Source organism: Carya illinoinensis, chromosome 1, assembly GCF_018687715.1.
Source record: "Carya illinoinensis cultivar Pawnee chromosome 1, C.illinoinensisPawnee_v1, whole genome shotgun sequence".
NCBI lineage: Eukaryota > Viridiplantae > Streptophyta > Magnoliopsida > Fagales > Juglandaceae > Carya > Carya illinoinensis.
The window spans coordinates 57455616-57475723 of record NC_056752.1 but is presented as its reverse complement, the minus strand read 5'-3'; the positions used below and the strand labels follow the sequence as shown (position 1 = coordinate 57475723).

Here is a 20108-nt window from a genome sequence, read left to right as displayed (position 1 = left end):
AGAGCATTCACGTTGGTTCCATAAATTTTTTTTTAAAAAATGAAGAATTTTATTATATATAAATAAAATTGTGTATTAATCTGTATATTAATATTAATTTTTTTATATTTAAAATTTAAATTAATATTATTTTTAATAAAATTTACTTTTTAACTAATCATATAAAATTAATACGTAAATTAATACGTAATCCTACTAACAATTAGATTTTTCAAAAAACGAATGGCTAAAGTTTCAGCTGGGAGTGATCGATCCAGATAAGTGCGAAAGACTTCCAATTTAAAAGGAACCAATATGCAGTGACAAAATGCTGGAGGGACCCATAAACCCACATCTCTCTTCCTAGGGGGGATCTCTCTCTCTCTCTCTGAGAGTCCACTATGTCCGTTTCATCTGAGCACTCTGATGTGGCATCAAGAACTCTGAAAATAGGCATGGTAGGCTTCGGACCGTTCGGGCAGTTTCTGGGAAAGACCATGATCAGACAAGGCCACCTTCTACGGGTAACTTCTCGGACTGATTACTCTGAGCTTTGTGCCCATATGGGTATCTCCTTCTTCAGGTAAAGTATTGATATTTCTTCAGATCGATTTATAAGTAAAGTATTGATAGGCGTAATGTTTCGTATGCTAAATATTCTAATCACTTTCTCATCAGGGACATAGGTGCGTTTTTTGAAGCAGAAAACGACGTAGTCCTGATTTGCACCTCGATCCTCTCTCTAACAGAGGTTGTCCGGTCCATGCCACTGGATCGTCTGAAACGGCCAACACTTTTCGCCGATGTACTCTCGGTCAAAGAGCACCCAAGAAACGTTCTATTGCGAGTACATACATTTAATAATTAATTAATTAATAACCCGGACCCCAATTTCTTTCTTTCTTTCTTTCTTTTAATTATCAAACTCGTTAATTTCTTGTTTAATAGGTACTGCCAGAGGAGTCGGACGTGCTTTGCACTCACCCAATGTTTGGTCCGCAGAGCGGGAAAGATGGTTGGAAAGGCCTAACCTTCATGTACGACAGAGTTCGAATCAGAGATGAAGGTATCTGCTCAAGCTTTCTTCATATTTTTCAAAGCGAGGTAACGCTACTACTCTCTATTGACTATTCTATTTAGTATTTATCCATCCTCTCTCAAACGTTTATAATTTATTATCCAACTGAAATTAATCGAATTATACAGATTCGTATCATCATTCTTTTCTATTCATTTTATTTTGTATATATTAAATAGACCACCAACAATACAAAACATGAAAAAGTAATTTATTTTATATTCCCCACCATATAATTTTGCCGGCCCAATTGATTCTTCCGTCCAAATACACATGCTAACTCCAGCATCTTTTACTGTTTGCTTCATTCTCTGATAACTGCTACTACTTTCTTTATCTCATCTTTAAAGGCCGCATTTAGGTAGTCTTTAAAGGCCGCATTTAGGTATTAAGTTGAGTTGAGTTGAATTAAATTCTTTATAAATAGTAATGAATTAAGTTAGTAGAGTGAGTTATATGAAATTCATTTAAAATGAATTTAAATATGTTTGAATGTTAAGATGAATTTAGTACTATTTATAGAAAATTAAAAAAGATTGTGAATCCCACCTATAAAAATATGTTGAGTTGAAAAAAGTTATAGATCTAAGAAAGTTTTGAGTTGAGATAAGTTTAGTAATTTAAGAGTTGGATATTTGGATGTTAGACTTAATTTAAAATTAGACTTAAGTAAGTTGAACTCAATTAAGTTTACAACTCCTTTCATCTTATCTAATCATTACAACTTTCTCAAATTCTCAAATAAATAAAATAAACAATTCAATTTTTTCAAATTTCAAAATAAAAATAATATTAAAAAATATATTTTAATAATATTTTATTTAACTTTTAATTTTAATATCGACTTATTTTATTTTATCTCATGTGTAAAAATAGAACTAGACTTTCTAATCGAATATAATAGGTTTATCTCTCTCTCACACTACCACAAACTCTAGTATGAAAATTCTTGTTTCAACTCTTTTTCTTTCACGGCCTTTGTTGACTCTTGAACGCATTGAATGTTGTGTAACAACGTGACTCCACATCAGGGTTGCAGAATGCTGGAGATGTCTTGCGAAGAACATGATAAAGTGGCCGCTAGGAGCCAGTTTATAACTCACACCATTGGCAGGTAAAAGGGCCCAACTAATCGCATTTCTCAAATTCCTGGTAAATAAAAATAGGCTGTCATGATAAAACTGAAGCTTTCCAAATTGACAGGATACTGTCAGAAATGGAGATCCAGTCCACAGCAATAAACACAAAGGGCTTCGAGACACTTATTCAACTGGTATGGTATGGAATGTTCAATCGCTTCTAGTTTTAGCATACGCAGAAACACACTAACAGTATGCTATATGCAGAAAGAAAGCACCGTAAGAGATAGTTTTGATCTGTTTAGCGGGTTGTTCGTACATAATCGGTTTGCCCAAAAAGAGGTATGGAACATTCTTGCCTATGTTTTTTGAAAATGATTTTTGATACAATCGATCCTTCACCATCATTAGTAGATTTTATCAAGAATCTCCTAATCATGCAGCTTCAAAACCTTGAACTCGCTCTCAATAAAGTCAAACAGAAGCTGGTTGAGAAGATGGGGGAGGAGGAACAGGATTGAGTGATTCTAAACGCTCGTGAGAACTTCTCTCGTCGCAGATGTATTAACGATGTTTTAACGTTTCACATATATTGTTTGAAAAGTTTTTCTTCTTCCTCTTCCCCCTTCCTAAATTTGCAGACATTATCATAAATTCTGAATTATGTCCCAAACATGTCATCTAACTTAAACCTTTGCCACAGATTGTGAAAAATTAAAATTTTCCAAAGGAAATTTCAAAGATGATTTTCTTTTTTAGTTCCACCACAAAGATAGATACATAGAAAGCTTAGTTTGAAATGTCGTTAAGTCAATAACACACCAATCACTGCATAATTGCAATAAAAACTTCTAATTCGTCAAGAAAAACTGTGTTTATTTTTTACTTTATATTTTTTTAATTGTTTGAGCATGGTTGCTCGGTTAAATTTGCATTATTGAAATTTTGAATTGTTCATAGTTATCATAGAACACTTATTCAACTCGTCCATGTGTATTTGTTCGGTCCAAACTGAGATTTTCCCCTAAACAGAATTAAAAGTATCCTGCCCTTGTATTCACCATTCACCAAAATTGAAAGAATGACTTTGACCGATTTAGTTTAAAGATCATAATTCTCTCTCTCAGATCTACCTTCACAGCTTTTAAAGAAAGGAATGGAGATAAAATGAAATTCTGAAGTCAAAACTTTTCACCTTATTGATTCTCAATTTCATCAACAGCGGCGGTGTCTTCTGTGTTACCACATCCCAATGCGGCATGATTAGGAGAATCTGGTATTACAAAAGAGGGTGCTCCACTCTTCCGAGCTTGCAGTCCAGTAAACCGTGCAAGATCAACCCATTGCTGCAGAATGAAATTAAGAGACAAAGTCAACCCTATACTAGACAGAAAATTTACTCAATTACATTACAGTACTGGTGGTATTGGTGGGTGAGGGTCTGGCAGGAAATATATAACGACTAAAATAACAGTGCACTGTGCAGTATCAGAGTGGGAGGCATGAGCACCAAAGCAAACAAAAACCAAGCTCATTGCACACGCATCAAAACCCAAAAATAAATTCACTAATTATACAAAATTTTACATGAACAGAACAAGAAAAATTTCATAGCGGGCTTTCCTCTCTTGTGACAAGTACTGTAATGAAGTTTTTTTTTTTGTTGGTTCTCATAAAGAATTATGAAGTTGTCGTAACTTCACATGATCCATTCAAAATTTGGAGAAATAAATGAAACGAAAGGTAAAAGCAAACACTAGACTGTATAAAATATTTAGATGATTCTAACCTGAGTTCCCCAGTAAGAGTTGACTGTTCGAGCAACAAATGATAGCATATTCACAAGTAAAATATGAGAAGAAAATTGTTCAGAAATTCTATGCTCCACTATTCCAGCAATAATCTGCATCAAGGAAACCGATAAACAATAAGATGTAACGGTCACATCTTTTAATGTCGTGGCATAAACATTGGGCATACACAGCATAGGTTGAAACTTGAAATACCAAGGGGCCAGTTCAAAAAGGATGTAATGGCACACATAACCCATGGCCAATGGTGCACATTTTAGGCTTTAACAAATTTTGAAATAATAAATCAAATGAAAGGATTTAGAGGAGTGAGAAAGGGAAAGCAAATAAAACACGTACAAGCTCACATGAATTAATTTTAAAAGGTAGTCTATTCTTGACAACGATAATTGTTAACAAAAAAGGTGTTAAGTTACTGCAGATAACATACATGACAAAGCATGCAACTTGTGATACTCCGTTCTTATAAGTGAGAGTAGGTGGTATATGGTCCACATTGCTTGGGAATGAAAAATTCTTACTCTTTACAATGATCCAATGGTGGATCCAATTGTATCATTGACTAATCATTTTGGAGTATAGGTCAAGTGGCTTGAACTTTCCATTTGGGTGTTACAAATGGTATCAGAGTCTATCACAACCAAAAGTATGGGAATTGAGTTGTGCCACCTCCGACGGACTAGCCCAACAAGAATGTCCGAAATATAAGAGGGAGAGATTGTAATACCCTATTTTGATAAGTGATAAGGGTAGCGGTGTATGAGATCCCACATTACTTGGGAATAAAAAGTTCTTACTCTTTATAATATTTCAATGAGACTCTAATGGAGTATAGATCATATGGCTTGAGCCTTCTATTGGGGTATTACAAATGATAGTAGAGCCTATTTCAACCAGAAATGTGTGACTGAGAGATTGTGATTCTCACTTTACTTGAGAAGAAGAAGTTCTTGCTCTTTATAATATTCCAATAGGGCTCTAATTGTATCATTGACTAGTTATTTTGGAGTATAGGTCACGCGGCTTGGGCCTTTCATTGTGGTGTTATATAACCCTTCACTACATTTAGGTTTAAAAGGGATACATGCCAAAAGCCAGATTATAATTAGATAAGTCCCTCCTACCTCCTAATGAAAAAGTCAACCATATGCATTTTACTCATCTTTACTAAATTCATGATTGATCTGACAAAATTATCACAATTATTTTTTAAAAAAACATATCTAATGTAAGGATGATGTATCAGGCCAATCAAAAGAAGCAATGTCTTTAAATGGATGATGTATCAGGCCAATCAAAAGAAGCAATGTCTTTAAATGCCTTCACAAAAGCTATCGTTGCTATGGAACTATACTTTAGGTTACATTTAGTATTTAAAAAGAAGATAAATGAAGATATATCATTACTACAATATGGTCTTTAAATTGGCAAGAGAGATTTGCAATAACAATGCTAAAATATGATTGACGAGTACAAGAATCTAAAATGAGTACTCTCTCTACCTGATAACGAAGATTTGCTGATGTTCCAAGAAAGCATCCATATACGACAGCTGTTTTGAGTATTGGGGATCTTTTATTGTCTTGATTAGCAATCAGAGCGGGATTAAGAAATCTCCGAATCACAAATAACACATTTGAGGCAGCTACAGCTCCAATACTGGAAATAAACCCAACGCTAGCAAGTTTCAAACCACCAAAAAGCACTGATACAACTCTATGACTGAGATTCCAGTCCTTCCCGACAATATTCTTTTGAAATGCATTATCAGGGATGTAGCCAAGGAGACCTTGCAAAGTGTCCATGCTGTCAGGCACCTTCATCTCATCAGCATATGAAAGGAACGACAGAGTTGGAGCAGGAAGCCAAACTGTAAAGAAATCGACAACCGATCCTCTGACAGTATCCGTGATGACATAGTCCAGCTCTTCAAAGAAATTTTCTTTGCGCCTCTCATACTGTGCTAGGAGAGTAGTTGTTATAGATATAGCTTCCTCTATAGCTAATCTATGCAAGAACTTGGGATCTGCCAATAATCTTTCCCTGAAACCCTGCATCCAGGATGAACCATGGTCAACCTGAGTGTCTATATGGATGCCTTCCTCCTACCAACATTGTTTTTCTCCATGGCATCTGATAATAAACAATTGTATGTTCCTATGATATCCATAGTTCTACAATAAAACATAGAAAATAAATTCTTGACAAAATACCAAAAAGGGTTTCATTTCACAAACTCAAATACCTGGAAACGGTGAGTAAGTTCTGAAATCAGGGGATATTTCTCCATATCAAAGAAGTTCTGTAGTACCTCTGGTGATACTAAACCAAGATCAAGTCCCTTTTGAAGGTCCTGAAAAGCATGTCAACATTATCGTCTATGAGACAAAGAAAGATTATATAGGGAGATGATCCTTACATAAAACCATTCCTAACTTTCATGCAACAAATCCACTGCATTTTCAAATTCCATCCACCATAGATGAATGTAAAGATGCTCAGGATTGTTATATCCAGATCAATATGTTCACAAGGAGACTGATTAAAACCTGCAACTCATTAGAGAACAAGGTTCAAATTCTTCAGAAACTTAAGAAATCTTTAAAGAGATACAAGGTTCACCAACTGATCAGTCCACTAGAAAAAACAGTTCAAATTCCAGGACTTCAGATTTTAAGTTCTGCAATACATCCAAAAAGCACAGAAATATTATGATGAAAACAGCTAACCTGAGGAAGGGCATCTCGCCTCCTGCCAGCTGCATTCATTACTCGAGCAATCTCAGCACGATCAAAACAATTTCTACTGCAGGGTCTAGCAGCAGAATACCACAAGAAATCAGCAACAGGAACCTCCCCCTCTCTCCTTATTTGTTGCCTTTCAGGATCAAGTAATACAACCACTTGGTTTTTCTTTTGCATCTTTTTTGAAACTCTTGCCGGCACCCCCGTTCCCCTTGATCCAAACATAATGTGGCTTGCACCTGTTATGACCACTAGCATCCCAGTGGCTCCTCCATCCACTATGTTCCGTAAAATTATCTGGGCCATTGTATATTCCTCAACTACTCTTGCTTGTGCAGATAGGTACGAACTTGGCCCAAAAGGGACAGATAGACTTGGTGAATTCATATCAATTGGTGGTCTGCGTGAGACAGAAGTGAAGCCCGAAACAAAGCCCGAGCCAGCTGGAGGAGTATATAATCTACGATCAGCCTTTGAAAGCCTGCGAATTCCTTCCGCTTGGACAATTCTTAAAACCTGTTAATATCAGAATAATGTGCTCCACAGTTACTACATAAGCTCGTGCATAAGTTGAAATAATAAAATGAATCATTAAATGATAGATAATGAAACTGGTGGAAGAAACTTACTATAGTAAATGAAGATGAGCAAACACTCTACTCCTTTAATTGCAAAAGATATGTATCTAAAAATTAGATCATTGGATCCACCACAGGAAAGTGCACCATTCCATGATGAGTAATGCTACATACAATCGTAGAGTGTGCAAACGCCGCGCAATCGTTTTGAAAAAAAGTGGGGTCCACGATTAAAAAGTTAGTTTTTTTTTTTTTTTTTTCACGTGAGTCCCATATTAATTCACTTTTTTCAAAGAGACTACACGGTGTTTGCACAACCACGACTGCAAATGTCATTTCTCTTCCATGATACTATACTGAAAAAGGGTCATACGGAGTTAACTTGCATTGAGTTGACACTAGATTACTTTATTTCCTATTACATATGATACATGTTCCCTACCTATAGAGCAGAAGGAACGACTTGGCAAGGTTCCAATTGAACAATGTGAAAAGATGCAGGAGTACCTTGAGCGGAGTACCGCAAGCAACGAGGCGAATTCCATTATCACGACAGTAGCTTAGAAGAGGCTGATACTCCTGCCAGCTTTGAGGTGGCCAGTGTGATGTATAAGACTTCAATGTTTCTCCATCTATCCTGCCATCAAGTACAGGCCTCATCACATTCATGCATGATTCGATATGGAAATTACTCCAACAATTCATCGAAATTGCTCAAGCATTAGACCGCTAAACGTAGTTAAGAACCACAAACTATGAAAGCGAGAATGACTGATATGTAGGGTCATTGATTAGAAGACAAATATATATACGTATTTACGTGCGTTTGTATGTATGCATAGAATATGGTTTTAAGAAGACCTTTTATCCATATACTGATTAAGCTGCTCCTGCATATCACAGGGAAATGCCTCCAGAGCTAAAGATATGGGCCTATCAGACTCTGTGCACCGTTTTGTCAAATGCCTAACAATCTCGAGCTCCAAGTCCTTGTCGTCTCGGATCGGGACGTGCTCGGCTTCTCCCAAATACACAATCCTCGCATTCATCAACTTCTCCCACACCTTACTCTTATCCTTCCCCACGGCTGTAGGTTCTCCGATCATCGTCGCGTCGTAAATCCTCGAAACAATGATATCGTCCTTCTTCTCCACAGCCGTCGGAGACACGGGTGATTTCTCCGGTGTGGAGGAGTCCTGAGGCTTGTCTTCCGCACGCGCGAGCGCCGACCGCAGAACCCAACCGCAGGCGGTTAGAAGGGGAGCGAGTAAGACGTGGCGCCGTGCGGGTGCGGTACACGAATATTGGGGGTCTGTAACTGAGAGTATTAAGTGGCGGCGTTTCTCGGTTGGATATTGGCGGAAAACTCGGTGGCGAAGAGGTTTGAGAGGCGGAGCACATGAGGGGCGTAGACTAGAGCTTTTATGTAGTGGCGATGGAGGAGGAGTGCCCAAGCCTCTGTATGTGTGGGGCTTCATTTCGCTGAAAAAATGACGAGAGACGGAGCGAGTGAGTGCAGCCTCAGGCCCTCAAACAATTGTTATTTACTTATTACCATTTTGGCTGGAGTCTTGGAGGTGCCCAGTGGCCCGCCTATTTGTAAAATTCTTGATCACATAAATTGGAAAAATACGTGTAAATCTTACTAATATATATTTGTGTGTATTGTTGTTGATAAGATGAGACTTTATACCGTCACGGTATTGAATGGCTGGTGTTTCCTAACGTGTGATGACTAATTATCAGATATAAAGTACACGTACGAGCTTTACAAATACAATCTAAAGTAAACAAAAGGTCATTTGTATCATATTTGCATCATTGAGTTCAATAACACGTCATTGCGTTATACTTGCAGTGGTTTGCTTGATTGTCATCAATATCCTTTCGTACTGAATGCCTCACTCCTATTCTATACAACTCATATACAGTCCGTTCAGCCCTTTTCAATTTAAATATGATCTCCGCCATTAGAGCGATCACAATAGATGTTGAAAAATACAACTGTCTTTAAATTATAAAGAAATTTGTATAAAAGTGATGTCCAATAGATCTTTTATTTCATCTTTAGTTTACATTTTGCTACAGTACTTTCTTTATATGTAGAAAAAATTATTCATGACTTTAAACATTTTATATTAATTTCTCTCTCCTCAGTTGCTATTTTCCCCATTTCTTTTAAAGTTTTCTATTTTGATTTCATGATCCCATGCTTTCCTGAATGTTTCTTGCTACGTGGGCCGTTGTGTTGGCTGGGGTGACTCCAATCAGTCTACATATATAAAAGCAAGCATATTTTTGTAGACGTGCAAGAACCCATTGTGTACACCGTGAAAATATTTTTATTAAATAATCTCTTCTTTTTTATTTTTTGAATTAATTTATATTTTGATTTAACTTATAAATTTGGATTAATTTAAAATAGATCATAATTATATAACATTGTATATGGAAAGATATTGCAAATATTAAAAGATATAAAAATATCATTAGTAATTAGAGAACATATTTGAAATGAATAAAAAATATAATATTTAAATGATATAAAGAAAAAATAGATAGACTGATAAAAGACATTGTAAAAATCAATATGTAAAATAAAAAAATAGATTTTAATAATATATTTTAAAAGATGAGATGAAGAATCTATTGAGAGTGCTCTAACAAAGTTAACATTGGCATCTTGAATATTTATGGGCAATTTCCCTAGCAGATGATGCTGCTGGCAAGCACGATGGAAATATAGAATGGTCTCATCTGTTTGGGTCTTTGACCCTCGTGTTGGTTCCTCGTCACAGCGTGCAAATCTGCTCTTAATCAAACATCCTTATGGTCTAAGCTGTCCGATCTGTCTCGATATGCAACAAACATCTCCGGCTTAACCATAGAACCAAGAAACAACTACACCTTAAACGGTGCGTGGAATATTGTCCTGACAGAACAAACCATTTCTCAATATATAATGCTTAAAACAATTCTTCCCCAATCTACAGCCAATTCAACTGCAAGAAATATCAAGAACACAGGACCTACTACACTAGCGTCCCCTACTTCAGACGAGGGAGGTAAAGAGGCAAAAGATGGAACGAATAACATGACTCCAGGAAAAACAAAAATAAAATAAAAACTTCAAGCCTCACACCTCTCCAACAATAATGATTATCTGGGAATACCCATGGATTGGGGAGAGCTCATTTGATACCATGAAACGATGGCAAGAGAGCAATAAGAGGATCTCCGTAACCAACAGCTTCTGCAAACCATAAACAGTTGAAATCAGACAAAGTCATTATAGCTGCTCAAGTTACAGACCACATCCATCAATCAATGTACTAGAACTTAAAAATTAAACTTCATACTCCAAAAATTCACATTCACTGAGAAAGTCATTATAGATGCTCACGTTACAATCTCCCATCAACTAGAACTTAAGTACGAACTTCATAGTTCAAAACACACATTCACTTCTTTTTTAAGACAACTATTTCAGATCCTAAATGATGGAAATTCTATATTCATTTATCTGACCGTAACTGTATGATGAGACTGCAACAAGGGTAACCGTGCAACAAGGGGCTTGGCTGGACCAAAGATACTTTTCCATCCACCTAACAGTCTGTTGGTAATTACATGAAAAATTATTTTTTATCGGAATTACAAGAAAAAATTATACACCACTGACTGATCATCAAGAACTGTAATGGAAATTAACTTTAATGGACATTATTACTCAATAATTGCATTGAACCTTGCAGAACCTCTATGGCTGGACTGAGAATGGTATTGATTCACATTAAGCATGGACAAAAGATGCACAATGACAGCTGAGAAAGGAGGGAAGGAATTTATCACAATTGGATATATCCTAGAAAGATTAACACCATATGAATAATTTTCAACAGATACAACTTTCATCTTCGTTGTTCACAGTCATCTTGAATTTTCAGAGTAATTAGAGACTATAAATTAGATGAAATTTATCTTGCAATGAACATGCTCATATCCAGCTGGGCTACCTAAGTGGTTCCCCTTTTACATGACGTAATTCAATAGAAAAATAAATCGAGTCATAAATAGCAAGAACAGAGACATTTTTACCTCCATCATCAAAGAGGATCTTTAAAATTTCTCCAGCCTTATCTGACTGCTCAACATGCCAGTAAGAAATCACCATTATAAGAACTCATCAAGATGGAATCACCAAAATTAAAAATGAAAAGAGTATTCACCTTCACAGGAAGTTCAGTGCCAAACTGATCCAAATATCCAATTACTTGTCCTTCCTTTATTACATTGCCCTGTAAATCCCAGAATTAAGAGAAACAATTTAGCTTTCGCAGCCTACGTCGTGTTTCTTACACTGGTGGCCACATATAAATTTGAAAACTTTGAGCTATACAGAAATGTTTGGCAGACAAAACCCATGCATGCATAACTACCTCTTTACAGATAGGAGGTTGCTTCTTCCCTTTCACTGTTCTGCCCCTTCTAAATGAGCCAACCTAACAGGAAAAAGTGATGGCAGATAAGTTATCCCAAAAATGGAATGTTAAAAGTGGTCACAGCATAAGCAGACCACAAACCGTTGGGGATGATACTAGGACATATCCACTTGATCCAGAAGCCTCTAATGCTGCTAACTTCGAAGACTTCTCCACAGGCACATTTGTAAATGGACTAGGAGCTTTTGATGGTGATGGTGGTGGGGCAACAGGTGCTGATTCAACCATGGGTTTAGTCGGAACAGGTGGTGGTGTACTTGGTGACATTCCGGACATAGGAGCTGTTGTGGCTCCAATGTTCCGCTTCAGATGCATTTCAAAATCTCCAACCTATCAAAAAGCAACATATACCCAATTTTTCTAATAAGATAATGTAGTTAACATCTTAAACATTCATGCAACCGCCAATGTTCTGTGGTTATATTAGAGGGTCATTTGCAATTTGTTCAAATTTTACCATGAGTGAATCATGATATTGTTGTTATAGTTATCTTTTCGTTAGCACTAATTCCCTAATAAAGGAAAAGGAGCCACCAATATGAATTATGATTTATGCCATATATGAGGCCAATGGGCACAAGTCAAAATACTGTTCAAATAAGTAGGCTTTAGTTCCAATTCATCATTGTTTTGACTGAAATGCCAAAGTATGTGACTTATCGGTTTAATGTAGTTTTCAACTACATCATCACCCAAAAAATATAAAGAAGAAGATGAAGAAAGAAAGAAAGAAATGTCAGATACACAAGGGTATTAAATTTCACCTTTAGTTTCAGCTCAGCAACTTCTGTCTCGTCACAGACTTCTAGTACTAATGCCTGATAGTTTCAAAACAATAAACAACTGCTACACATTCAAACAGAAGGAAAGAATGCAAAACATGAATGTAGCAAGATTCCAAAGCAATGTCAACCAGAATAATGCCAAGCTCAACCAAGTGATACTTAGGAAAAACACATGAACATGGTTTAAGAGTAACATCAAACAAGGGTGAGCCCTGAGCGTATGCATTTTCTGAGTGTCAAGATTTGCATGAGTCAGAACTCAGCCATGGAAAAATCAAAGTAGGAAATTTAGACCGGAGTAATGTTTTTTTTATTTTTATAAGTGGACCGGAGAAATGTTATTCTTCATGTGCCATATAACTGAGGGCGACAAGATTTAGGATGAAGAGTACTGTTGTTTTTAAGACTATCATGATATGTGCAAGAATAGAGATCACAATATAGCAGGTAGTCATTTAGCAATCAAGGAAAGTGACATTTACCAATTTTTATGGACAGCTTAGAAACAATGAAAAAACATGTTTTCCAAACGAAAAATATTACGGCTAGTTTTGGAAGATCTCTCATTAGTCAACAGTACCACATCGACAGATAGACATATGGAGTGAAAAAGCTTGTAAGATTCAAAGCGATATTTCTCACCTCAAATCCATTGGGAAAAGTAGCACTGAGTGGAGCCTTCTTCTCCAATGAGCCTGGAATAACACAATGTGAAGAAACTGTCACATCATAGCCACTCAGTTTTAGCAAGCAAAGACAAAAGGTAAAATTGGATAATTAACTTTTACATAATAGAAACCCATATACATATACAAAACAGTATTGAAATCATCTCGATTCACAAATTTTGTGAATATCAATATGCAGAACTGCAGCATCATGTTTGAAGAAGAATAAAATCCCAAATGCAACTACATTTCTCAATGCTAGATTCTCTTAGTAGTAACACAGTGCAATTATGTTCAGACAATAACAGCTATTCATGCAAAGCAGAATGTAGAATGAATGAATGAGATGATAAAAATGGCATGGTTGTCTCAACCAAGCATTTGCCAAAATCCAAATTCAAAAACAAATATATTGGCACTCATTCTCTAATTTTTCTCTCCCTTCTTCTAAGCTTAACAAAAAACACCAATGAAGAAGCACTATATATTTGTCGTGCCATGTATAAACCAAGAGACAAGTATGATTTCTGTATCTGAAAATGCAACTACTAAAATTTTACTTCATCTCATGTCTGCAACAACCAGGAAAAAAATTATTTCAAGGCTACTGATTCACTCTACAGTATTCTTGGCATAAGAAGTAACCTCACCATCCGACTTGGATGTTTCTGTAGCTTCAGATGTCTTCACAGATGATACAACCATTCCCTTCCACTTCGTTGATGAAACAAAGGGCTTCCCACTAATTGTTGATCCTTGAATGGATGATTTCCTTGAAATAGCCCAGCTAGCATTATATAATACGCGTACCAGACTAGGCTTCTCAAGTGAAGAGCACACGTGTGAAGTAGTTCCAACAGAACCTGGAATTCAACAGAAATAAGCATTTGAGTGCTGAAACTAATAATAAAATAAAATAAGATTCTCAGCTTTGTTTGAGACAAAAAATTTAAAAATAAAAAAAAAAGGATCCACCTGAAAAATCCACTTTTCTAGTGGGTCCCACATTTTTTCAAAAGAGACTTCACGAGACATGCTCATCCTAGATTCCTATTTAACATTACTCTTAAAAGTTGGCAACTAATGCCTAAAAGTATGTAATTCTAAAGGATTCCTATTATTTATAATAGCTAATGCCTAATGGTGCCTAATTCTAAAGGATTTATTCATATTATTATTTTTTTATGACAGGAGGAACTACTCCACGGCAGAGCCCTCAGGACTCACCCATGGAACCTAAACCCCTAGGGAGACTAGCACAACAACCCACCGCCAAGGCCTCCCACTTAAATCACAGTTTAATCCTAGGGGGAATCGAACTTTTGGCATGGGGCGCATGCACACAAGTTCGCCCCTATTCATATCATTTATAGAACGTTTGGACTAAGTTACCAATATTGAGTTACCTATGTCAAGGTGGCACTCAATCTTCTTTATAGAACATCTGAAGAAAGTTTTCATATATAGTCCTCTGAGAAAACCTCTTAAATAGGGAAAATCTAAACAATTTAATTAAAAAAGCGATTAGTTTCTCAAAAACTCCACCGTGGGATCTAAGAAATCCAGAGGTGCCTAATCCATTCAAAATAAACATGAAAGCAATTTCTTTCATCATTAAATGCAGCTGCAAAATACGCCCACAGTTTGTCAACTATATCAGATTGTCACCAAAATCAGACATTTGCTTCTGATTCCGAACAACTCTAAACTACTCCCTAGTACCTGTATCCCATCTCTCGTCCTATTATGACGTTTAACTTTGCAACCAGAACCCCTCCATCAATTCACAGGTTAAGAATCATAACCGCAAGAGTGCCAATAAATTCATCTAATCAAAGGACCGTAAACCTATTTTACCTCAGTTTTTTTAAAGGACTCTTTGTTAATTTCGATCCACTTGGCTCAAGAAAAGCAAATAATTCACACTGTTAAGAGTCAAAATTGAGACAAATTCCAATATCAAAGATCCTAAAAAATTACACAGTTGAAATAAATGGAACAAATCCCTTAGACCAAAAAAAAAAAAAAAAAAACTCTGTATCTAACATATAAACATGGCTAAGCTCATACGATCAGGAATAAAATAAAGCAATGTGAGAAAATATTATCCAATTCCGCTTATTCTCATTTTGCCTACGAACCAAACAGAGTCGAAATCGAACAAGAAAACCAAGTCCAAGCTCAAGTCAAGCAAACCTCACACACCCACGTGCATGCGCACAGAGAGAGAGTGAGAGAGAGAGAGAGAGAGAGAGAGTTACAGTGAAAGGAGCGGAGAAGAGCGGCAGACTCCATGGAAGCGAAACCGAATCAAAACGAAGGGAATCGAAAACGAGAGGAGGAAACGAAAACGAAGGAGGAAATGAAGGAATCGAGACAAAAGAGGGGGGATATATAGGGAATTACGGAGGCAAAATCGAGAAGAGGGAAATGGCGTTTTATTGTGAGCGAGCTTGGTTGGTTAGTGCAGTTGGAACTTTGAAGAGGTTGGGCTTCGAAATGTCCGCCCCCACACCACACTCCTCGTTCCGGTGCTCCTACTCTCTAACGTACACGCGGGGTTTACAGTATACCGTCGTCTTACGTGGCTCTTATGATTTGTCGGTCCTTGCGTAATTGCGTGGAGGTTTTGTTGGGTACGCGAGGTTGTGTGCTGTTAACCTGTAAGGCTACGTTGGCTAGACATTACCCTCTGGGCCTCTACGACAAGATTTTACGGCGTTTTATGGCTACGAAGCGGGCCATCGTTTATGGCCCTTTAGATTATGTAAACATTTTCGTAGCTAGTGAGGCTGTTTATGAAAGAAAAACACCTGTAGGAAGGAGTAAATTACTTTGTTTTCTCTTTGTTTTTTTTTTATTTTTTTATTTTATTTTTATTTTAGTTGGAACTTAAAAATTGTTCTTCCAATATTTTTTATTATATCAAAAACAACAAAAACCTTTAAAAAAAGTCGAGGCCTTGAAATTTGACATACATTAATTTGATCTTTTGAATCACACATGTTGATATGAATTGATCAATTAAATATACAGTCATTTGAAATGTGTCATAAATTCCCCCCCCCCCCCCCCCCCCCCTAAAAATAAAGAACGACATTTTTCTAAATTAGTAGGGGAGATTCATGGTAAGTTTACACAATAGAATACCCATATGAATATCCTCCAGATGAGACCAGGTAAAGAGTACCACTACTAATTCATCCATCTTCAACCACTTGCATTGAAAAAAATTCATAATAAACAACTTTGGAGCCAACTGTTTCGACAATATATATGACGCAATTAATGGACCCTTGGGAAGTCTTAAAGCACTGCAAGATAGAAAGCGATCCCAAAATATGGCAACATATCAGTTCCATTAATTGTCAAGAATTAAGTTGGCCAATTTCTTGTAGTTTTTCTTAGCTAAGCAATGGTAAGATGAAGGATTTCTCTGAATTCCAGCCTCCTGGTCTCGTAATAAAATGTTTTATATTTGTTAGGCCAGTAAGTTAACCAAATCCACCCTCTTAGTTCCCACTCCATGCTCCTTCCTACGGCACTTTTGTCCACCTTCCAGCACACTCTCTCCCCATACTCATCCCCAGCAAAAATTACTCCTCCTTGCCTATTGAATGGCCGGTATGCGCTCGAGTATCGGTCTCTAAACCAAGCCTTGGGATTGAGTAATGCAATCTTTGAAGGCTTGGAAGAGAATACTTCTCTTCCATCCATGGTATCATGGAGAAACCAATTCAAGTTTGCACTATAGCCATCAACGGATTCTTCGAACTTCCATGGCTTCAGACTCTTAGTCATGGTCTCTACAGCTGATACCTTGAGCCCCAGTAAGTATGTGTTTTGTGGTTCGAATCCGGCTTCTATACCTCTTTCGTAGCCGAGCTCTATTGCTGGATTCTCAGACGACTTACTCACTGAAACGCTTAGTATCTTGGTTTGATGAATTGGAGTAAGTTGCAAAGAAATTCGCGAGGGAAAGTGTTTTTCGGCTGCTCCAACTCCCCGTTCATTCATGAGGGTTTCGTTCACAAGTCTGATAACGTCACACCTGTCAGAAAAGAAAGAGATTTTGAGCCTGTAAAAAAAAAGGAAAAAATAAAAGTTTGAGAACTGTTTTTTTTTTTTTTTTTTTTACAAATTCTTTATAGAATCTGACTAAGTACTTTGAAATAACTACAGTTTCATTCATTAGCATTTGAAGATTTTCTTACTTTTCTTAGAAATTTGCTTGAGAACATAATTAGGATATAACTTTGCTTTAAAGAACAATAGAAACACTTTTAAAAGGTTAAAGAATACTTACTAGAGCTTGATCTCGATGAATTAAGAAGGATATCTAGCTGTTCTACTGTCTTTTTTTCTCTGAGAATAATAATTGAAATAGACAATAGAATTTATCGTACCGTATGTTATCAATGTTCACCATAACGTCGACCCACGTCTCTTGAATCGCTACTTTGTAATTGAACTGGACAACGCCTTCAAGTTGGTGGAAAGTTAGAGAAAATTGCAGTCGTTCATCAGCAGAAGGGTTGCTCGAATTTTCGACATCCATGGCTTTGACTGGACAGTATAAATGAACCTTCCACAGCCCGAAGGTTGAAATTGCATAAGAAAACAGAGGTGATGGTGCTTTGAGAGAGTGGTGGGTGGCTTGGAGTTCTGTAATCCGACTAGTAATTGCAAGGTTTATGGACCGCATCCATTGCTCTTCTAGGTTAGAGCCTAAGAGTTTCATGAGCACTTTTGTTGCCTGTCTTGACCGACAATTTGCTAGGTGATTCTTAAGAGTATTTAGACATTCGGAACGTAGATCCGCAGGTGCTTCATAGATGCAAACGAGGAATAATAGAGTGAGAAACGTGAAATTGAACATGTCTTCAAAGTTGGAGACAGAATCCGGTTTAAGGAAATCGAGGAAGGAGCTGTTCTTGTTTGAGCCATAACGAAGGACATCTTCAATAAAATTGACCAAGAGGTCGAACATGGTTTCCTCATCTACCAGTTTTATGGAGTTGGAGCTGAGCTTGAAAGGTTTTGAAGTCCAAAGAGAGACGGGGAGATTGAAATCTGCAATGACAGATAAAGAGAGGTTAGGAGATTGGTTGTTTTTGGTAATGGAGAGTTTGAGAGAAGGTTGGGACGGACTCGAAGAAAATATGCATAGAGACACGGAGTTTTTTCTAGAGATTGGCCGAAGGTTCTGAACCCAGCAAAATATTTCAGGAAAGCCACAAGCAGCAGCCATTAGAGAAAAGTAGAAATTATCTCTCTTTCCTCTCTCTGCAAGGAATTCTGCAGACGATCTCCGTATGTATATAAAGGTTTTCACATGGATGGAAGCAACGCGGAGAATCTGGGGAGGAGGAACGAAAGTCAAAAGTAAGGCAAATAATTGATAGATAATTAAGATTGATCAGGAAGACACTAGATGAGAGATGGATGATCTTACAAGAAATATATGTTGTTTAATTAATTAACATGATTTATGCTAGGAGCAATGTACTCATTTCTTTTTGTAATCAGCATCTTCATGTGTGCTTTTAGCCTTCAAGTCTCTGATGAGAATTTGATATCCGATCATGGGATTATTCGATCCCCCTTCCTTCCTTCCAGCTCCCTCTTGATCACTTCCTTGTGAAAGTAAATTTCCACCCACCAAACTAAACAAAACAAGATGCAAGACTCTAATTTTCAATTCTCTCGCTATAAACGCATCTAAAGCCATAACACGTACGGGTCTCCCTCATGAGAAATCAAATCATAGGAAATTAGTAATTAATTTGTATGGGCCTTTTAATAAATTAGTAATTAATTTATTATATTTACATGTTGAGTTATGCTATATATTCACAAATTTGATGAATAGCACATGACTACCTATTCTACGTACAACTTATTAAATTCATAAAAGATGTTGATTTATCAATATTGTTTTATGTATAATTAAACTGATTATGATCATGTAATATCTATGCATGCTTCCATATCAGCAACGTACGTAGTTGATGTATTGATCGATGAAAATGCTTGAAAATAAATTTATTCTTACGTGGTATTGTAATTTATTAAGACGCATTATCGTAAAATGTTAGAATAATATCTAATAAAATAAATTAATGCGTTGTGATATAAACTGTATTGGTCATTTGGTCTTTAATGGTTTATGCTTACTTCTACCGTAGGGTCCATATTGTTTGACTTCTTGTTTGAATTAGGGTCTCGGTGGAACAAAAAAAAAAAAAGAAAGATATATGAGAATTTATATATAATGTTTAATATATTCTTATGTAAAAATAAAAAAATATATATATATACTTATTAATTAAGGCTATGGATTAGAAAAAGTTCCCTCAGTATTAAAGATTCCGCAAGGCATTAACTTGAGAGACGGTATCAAACAATATATTAAGTCAATGGATGCCGCCTTGACAACCAGGTGAGTCGCCTCCACAACTAAGAACCTCTACTGTTTGTACTTGTGACTAGATAAAACAGATGGATTTAAGTTTATTATTTATTCGTTCCTTTTTGATAAGATGGAAAATTGTTGCAAAATATAATTATATAAAACATTACAAGATACATGTAACCAAAGCAAAGACATGATTAGATTTGAAACTGTGGCCAAGAATAGTTAATCTTGATGCTTCATTGGCCACATTCTTTTAAGAAAAGTATTACAATCACAAATAAATTTCTTTTCTTTAAATATGGGAATCGAATCTCTCTTTTAGACTCTTTCCGGCCTGCTACCACGTTCTTCGATTAGGCCAACAAATCAGATGCTATTAAAGTTTATAATCTCTTGAGAGGAAGAACGTGTAATCAAATGCCTTCCTTATCTATATATTGCCTAACATTAAGGTATCCATGCACGC

General features: G+C 36.4%; 4 protein-coding genes across 4 annotated transcripts; 1 reads left to right on the top strand and 3 right to left on the bottom strand.

The window, feature by feature from the left end:
* The first annotated feature begins 289 nt into the window (after window positions 1-289).
* Window positions 290-2827, top strand: LOC122292378 (arogenate dehydrogenase 1, chloroplastic-like). Its single transcript, XM_043100714.1, has 7 exons — window positions 290-562; window positions 658-826; window positions 928-1083; window positions 2089-2171; window positions 2261-2330; window positions 2404-2478; window positions 2580-2827. Exons 1-7 carry the CDS (start codon window positions 381-383, stop codon window positions 2655-2657), a joined length of 813 nt encoding a protein of 270 aa, XP_042956648.1. The 5' UTR covers window positions 290-380; the 3' UTR covers window positions 2658-2827.
* Window positions 1925-8845, bottom strand: LOC122292371 (protein RETICULATA-RELATED 5, chloroplastic-like). Its single transcript, XM_043100701.1, has 8 exons — window positions 8131-8845; window positions 7777-7906; window positions 6677-7207; window positions 6193-6300; window positions 5450-5998; window positions 3926-4039; window positions 3332-3482; window positions 1925-2206 (listed from the first exon to the last, which is right to left on the bottom strand). Exons 1-7 carry the CDS (start codon window positions 8745-8747, stop codon window positions 3333-3335), a joined length of 2199 nt encoding a protein of 732 aa, XP_042956635.1. The 5' UTR covers window positions 8748-8845; the 3' UTR covers window positions 1925-2206; window position 3332.
* Window positions 8846-10202: 1357 nt separating this feature from the next.
* LOC122292364 (biotin carboxyl carrier protein of acetyl-CoA carboxylase-like) lies at window positions 10203-15796 on the bottom strand. The gene is made up of 9 exons (XM_043100689.1): window positions 15486-15796; window positions 13875-14087; window positions 13199-13251; window positions 12536-12589; window positions 11853-12101; window positions 11709-11771; window positions 11499-11567; window positions 11368-11413; window positions 10203-10522 (listed from the first exon to the last, which is right to left on the bottom strand). Exons 1-9 carry the CDS (start codon window positions 15517-15519, stop codon window positions 10461-10463), a joined length of 843 nt encoding a protein of 280 aa, XP_042956623.1. The 5' UTR covers window positions 15520-15796; the 3' UTR covers window positions 10203-10460.
* A 557-nt stretch (window positions 15797-16353) lies between these two features.
* LOC122292358 lies at window positions 16354-18556 on the bottom strand. Its single transcript, XM_043100677.1, has 2 exons — window positions 17631-18556; window positions 16354-17275 (listed from the first exon to the last, which is right to left on the bottom strand). The coding sequence occupies exons 1-2, from the start codon at window positions 18473-18475 to the stop codon at window positions 16633-16635; spliced, it is 1488 nt and encodes a 495-aa protein (XP_042956611.1). The 5' UTR covers window positions 18476-18556; the 3' UTR covers window positions 16354-16632.
* Window positions 18557-20108: the final 1552 nt, after the last annotated feature.